This window comes from Salvelinus sp. IW2-2015, unplaced genomic scaffold, assembly GCF_002910315.2.
Source record: "Salvelinus sp. IW2-2015 unplaced genomic scaffold, ASM291031v2 Un_scaffold1124, whole genome shotgun sequence".
Classification (NCBI taxonomy): domain Eukaryota; kingdom Metazoa; phylum Chordata; class Actinopteri; order Salmoniformes; family Salmonidae; genus Salvelinus; species Salvelinus sp. IW2-2015.
In genome coordinates, this window is record NW_019942739.1 from 232,817 (window position 1) to 238,816 (window position 6,000).

Below are 6,000 nucleotides of genomic sequence, written 5' to 3' on the forward strand. Positions count from 1 at the left end.
GCCAAGCAAAGCATGAGTAAACTTAAGTTGATTGATAAAGGTGTGGTTTAACACATGCAGTGTGAGATTACGTTTTGCAGCAGCAGTAAGTAAATATGATTATATTAAGCCTGCCACTGAGTAGACAAATTAGAATGCAGACGCACCAAACTCCTCCCCTAACATTCTTCCAGGCAAGTCCATGTGATGTAAAACGCTTTTAAAGACTGGAGACACTCGTTCCCATCAAAAACACTGATATAACTACGAGTCAGAGAGAGAGAGAGAGAGAGAGAGAGAGAGAGAGACCGTGGACTCTTCTTTTGACTTTTCTGAGAGTTGTAATTTGGGAAGTTTTGTTCACCATGCGTTGCGAAAGGAGCTACAGTCTTCCCTACTCGCCAGGATCCTCACCCACAAATTCAGAACGTGTGGTTTGTTACAGAGCACGATGCAGGTAATASTATTGAGTATTTGGACATACTGTATTTGGAGGCTATTTCCTCATTGTGTAGCTGTCTTTACTATTCTATTAGACGCATCATCTATGCGGGATTTTTTTTAACCAATTTGCTTGTGCTCTTGCTCTATATATTGTCAGTTAGAAGGACATAGTTGCGAATGTACCCTGGATAGTAGTTGCTGTATCTGCTTGTTGGTACCTGTTATCTCCACGGCATTGTTAGCAATTGTATCAAGTTTGAGAGCCGCAGTGATTTTAAGTGCTTTGGCTACTTTGYAGCATTTAGTAGCTTCAATGTGGTGTTTTGACTGGGCAGTTGTGACTGTCTCTCTGTTCGTCCTCTCGTCGCCCTGTTGAGCTTCAGTCAGTCATGTAGGCTACATAGCCTTGGGGGTACAGTGCGCCCTCTCTGCACGTCCACTCATCGCCTTGCTGAGCTGCAGCGAGTCACGTAGCCCACATAGCCGTGGGGATACAATGGTCGCCGACGATTGATCGATTACTTGTTTACATTGAATGGAGGAGCCAAAGACATTAATGGAATACTCGGGWCCTAATTTGAAAATGATCTTGTCAACAGTTTGGCGAATTGTTAGTTAAATTGCGCGCCAGCATAATTTTAGGCAACAGTTGAATTATATGCTGACACACACTCTCACTCAACCTCTCTCTCACACACAAACATGTATCAACTGTAGACACTTATCCCATGCGGACGATGCGCTCTAAGTCCTAACTGTAAAGGGACATTTGATACATATGAACATTGATCAGCAAATTAATGTTCTGTGTCCTGTTCATGTTTGAAGTATAGCGAGGAAACCTAAAACTTTCACTGTATTTGGAGAGCAGAACAGCATGGATCGTATAGTTTCACCTCACTCATGCATGTGGAGGAATAATACAGTTGAATCTATTCAGCAGGATCAGTAAAAGATTAAAATACACAATTACAGACCTGGACAATATGTTGTCTTGCCAGTGCACCTTCTAGCGGCGTGTTGCGCGAAAGCGCCTTTGTTCAGATGGGGCGGTGTAGTCAGTGGACGACAGGCATCGACCGGGCGTTGCTAAAGGGATCAGAAACGCAACCTTTTGGGGGGGTTAAATAGAGATTTATGAGATTATTTAATGTGTCTACGAGACGTTGGCCACTGAACGACGTGAGTATAATGCATTTTCTACAAGGGTAATACGCTAAACGGAGCAAGGGAGAAGTGTCGGTAACCGCCATAAAAGGGTACACAGTATGCTGTGTATTCGACTGTAGGCTGTGTCGCCTAGACAACAAAACATTGCAAAATAAAATACTATCCTCAAATCGATGTCGACACAAAGCATGTCAAAACATGATATGTATATATTGTATTACATCTGACATAATTATTTGGAGAATGGTGTTTAAAAACGTTTTTTCACGTCACATGGTGTTGTGACCAATGCGCAGTTTTTACACGTGCATCAAAATTAAATGCACCTTTTGTGAGATATGCATTATAAACGTAAATAATGTTATCAAATAATAATGGGATCAGTTGTTCTGTTTTGTATGGCATGCTGTTCTGTCGCTAGAATGCAGCGACCAGTTGCCCACGCATTTTTATACTCTACAGTATAACAATTTTATGCAAATGTACTTATTCCCTTATCCTTAGGATATGTTTGCACTTGATTAGGTATCAAATTGGAGTAAATGTGCAGCTGAAATGCGTCATGTACGACTCACGTTGTCCCTGGGCCTATTGGAAGTGCACAGTATCATGAAACGATTACTTTCCATACAATGGAGCTTCATTTTGCGTAGCCCTTTCAGCACTGGGTTCTGTGCTGTAAACCTAATCCCMMCCCMCCCCCCCCCATAMMCMTCTGTGCTGCTTAAACCCCTTTATATGTTCAACTAGCCTAAATCCCAATTGCATATAGCCTGTCTTTTTTAATAAAAAAAAAAACATTATTAAGAGGCAGGCAGCATTCTTCTACATGCTGGAAAAGCAGACGATGTCAAATGTGGTTTTTAAACAGGATTGAGCCTAAATCCCTGCATTACGCTGCATGGGGAAACAGAAATGTACATTGGAATGTGTCGTAGAGGATTGATGATTCTCTTCAAAGCAATTCGGGGGCCTTTTTTCCTCATTCCTTCGGTATGTTGACATTCTTTTCTCTCTGACTCTTTCTCCACAGATCTTCTGGAGCCAGTGTTGTAGCCATCGATAACAAGATCGAGCAAGCGATGGTGAGTGCATCTCTAGTTCTGCATTTTTCTACCCACTAGCTAGGCACTACTAACGTATTGAAAAGTTGATGGCGATGCCTTTTGACCTGAAGTCAGTGGTAAAACTTGACATGGTAGTATCTCTGTCTTGCTAACCCTCTGATGTAACCCCTCCCATGATATGGTAGCTCCATATATGGGTAGTTATCTCTGTCTTGCTAGCCCCTCTGACCCCTCACATCGTTGATGGTAGGATCTCTGTCTTGCTAGCCCTCTGACCCCTCACATCATATGACATGGTAGGATCTCTGTCTTGCTAGCCCTCTGACCCCTCACATCATATGACATGGTAGGCTCTGTCTTGCTAGCCCTCTGACCCCTCACATCATATGACATGGTAGGATCTCTGTCTTGCTAGCCCTCTGACCCCTCACATCGTATGACATGTAGATCTCTGTCTTGCTAGCCCTCTGACCCCTCACATCTATATGACATGGTAGGATCTCTGCTTGCTAGCCCTCTGACCCCTCACATCGGATGACATGGTAGATCTCTGTCTTGCTAGCCCTCTGCACCCCCCATGACATGGTAGTATCTCTGTCTTGTTAGCCCTCTGACCCCTCACATCGTATGACATGGTAGGTATCTCTGTCTTGCTAGCCCTCTGACCCCTCCCATGACATGGTAGTATCTCTGTCTTGCTGCCCTCTGACCCCTCACATCTCTGTAGTGTTATATGCTCCTGATTGTTGTACTAATCTCTCCCCCTCCTCTCTTTCTCCTCAGGACTAGTGAAGAGCCACCTGATGTATGCGGTGAGGGAGGAGGTGGGGCTGAAGGAGCAGATCAAGGAAGCTTGATAGAGGAACTCTCAGCTGGAGCGGGAGAACGCTGTGCTCAAGTCCCTGCGCCAACACTGATCAGCTCACCAGCTGTCGTCCACCCAAAAAGCCCGGCCGGCAGCACCTCCCCGCCTCAGCAGCAACCCCCCACCAATCACGCCAATACCAAACCCACTTGGAGGGTGCAGCCCAGGCTCTCAGCCTGCTCAAGAGCCCAACGTCACCTCAGCGTGATCACCTGCCTCCGTAACACACCTCCCCGAAATACCGAGGAGGAGTCCCCAAACAACCAACTACCAACCATAACATAATCAACACTTGATTATGTTTTTTGAGAAGCAAAATCGGCCTTTGTTTGCCACCTTGTCTTTTGAGTGGCGTAAGAGCCATGCTTCAGTGTGCTGCTGCTGTCGTCGGGCCTTCCCAGTATTAGACAATCACCATCCTGTGAAAGCATTCTTTGGCCGGCGTCCCGTGTTCTGTCGAAGGGGAACTGGCCAGGGCCAGCGCAGGCTGCGTCCCACGCAGGGGAGAGAGTGATGGGCCGTTTGTGGCGGGATAACTGGAGGTGTCGAAAGGGCTCCAAAAAACACTGGGCTGTTGGTGATGAGTGGAAAAGATGTTGGAATGAGAGGACAAAGAGACTGAGGTGGGGAGAGGATTCTCACCCATCATAAGAGGAATGTGTCTCTCACCGGTGAGAAGGTGAGAGTAGTTTTCCCAGAGCCACCACACTTTGACCCAAGTACCAAAAAATACCTTCATTAGTTCAGTTTTACTGTTTGCATTTATTTATTTTGGGGCTGCTATTTTCATAATGTAAATGAACAATGTAACAGAAATACTTATATTTTAAAAAATAAATAAAAAATACGTTTCTGTTATGATAGATTATCGGTCAGGCATTTTTGGTAGTCTAATGCAACAAGTAGTTCCGTATAGGCAATAGTTCTTAAAATGGCAATTTCCTATGGCATAGCACCGCTAACACTAAAGGCAGTTCATTTAATGAGATGAAATCCAGGTTGAATGTACATTTTGTAGAGGTAGAAAGTTTGAGAGCGTAGAGGTTTTGTACAGGTGAACACCAGTTCTTCAAATATAATATTCTTCAATGAATTTTCGGTGGTTATATTTTGATGAAGAACACTGTTCATTTCCTTTGCTATTTTCTTTTTGTGGGAAAAAATGTAGAGAAATTGCCATACTCCCCCAACCTTTTTGAAAATTCTATTGCGCATATTTAATTTCTGGGCTGGGGGTAAAAAAAAAAAAAGCTGTGAAAATTGTTCAACCTACTTTGTAACAAGACGCAAAGCTGTGTAATTCCTATATATTGTATTATTTTTGAAATGTACACTTCTATGTATTTTTACTTTTTTTTTTTCATTTCCTCCTTCACATCAAATGTTTTTTGGGGGATGCTGTTTAGCATTTTCTGCATGATCTATAATCAAACCACTCTTACCTCACGTTTTATCCAACGCTCTTATTGTAACGTATAGTTAGTTATTCAGTCTGAACGATGGTAAATGGACGGGGGGGGAGCGGGGCGAGGGAGGGAGATGAGGATTAAGAGGAAGGAGAATCAGAAGCTCACATTAAGCAGAAAATGAAGTTGCCCCATCTTTTTGTTCATCTAAACAGTGTTTTTTTTCAAATTTTTATTTCATATGCAGACAAAGTTTTTGTTACGTTTTAATGTATTTGATGAATGCAAACATTTAGATTCCTGATTGTAGTTTACCAATCTGTACTTCAATAAAAAAACATTCTAACTAACGAAACTTTGACAATTTCACAAACTCCAGCTTGAACCCGGTAAATTCTTGTATGAGCATACTTATGGTATGTCTGTCTGTGTTACATGTATTTTGTGCCTCCTGCGCCATCCGCTTTCGGCGACCTGGTTTATTCTTTGTGGCTTATAAATTGTACAATCGGTCATCTTTAGCAGGATGAATTTAGATTTCAACTTCAGTTGTTTTTTTTATTTTTTATTTGGAAGGAGATGCGTGCACATGCCAGGTGTACGTATGAAAGTGATTTATCACTGAGCCTTGGAGAAAATATCTTAACAATACCCTTGTATGTGCTGTTCTGAACGTTTCAGTTTTCTAGTAAAAAAATAAATTACTGTTTTATTGAAGATGTCAATGTCCGCCCAGTGCATTTTTAATAATCTTACAATGAATGACTAATGATCAGCCGCCCTAGAATTGACTAAGCTTGTCTCGTATAAGTACGAAACATACTGTGTCCAGGTATATAGCTGTCAATATCTCAACCTGCAGTCCTCTGCTTGATGTACTTCACTTTAGGATCAACAAGAACCATGATGCAGTACTATCGTACTTAATTGACCTACAACACTAGGCTAGGAATAGTTGCTTTATAGTATGAATAACTCTTGTTTCGCAGCAAGGTTTATTTGTGTGTGGGTGACTGTTGAAAGATTCGAACTAGGATCCTGATTTGAGCCAATAAGACAAAAATGTCTT

The 6,000-nt window shown here is 42.5% G+C and overlaps 1 protein-coding gene across 1 annotated transcript in view; it reads left to right on the top strand.

Annotated features, from left to right (window-relative positions):
- LOC112069809 (TSC22 domain family protein 2) overlaps window positions 1-6,000 on the top strand; it is a 53,089-nt gene that overhangs the window by 41,572 nt on the left and 5,517 nt on the right. Inside the window, exon 2 of the mRNA XM_024137181.2 lies at window positions 2,627-2,678. Within this exon, the coding sequence (XP_023992949.1) occupies window positions 2,627-2,678 (52 nt within the window). The remainder of the gene's footprint in view (window positions 1-2,626; window positions 2,679-6,000) is intronic.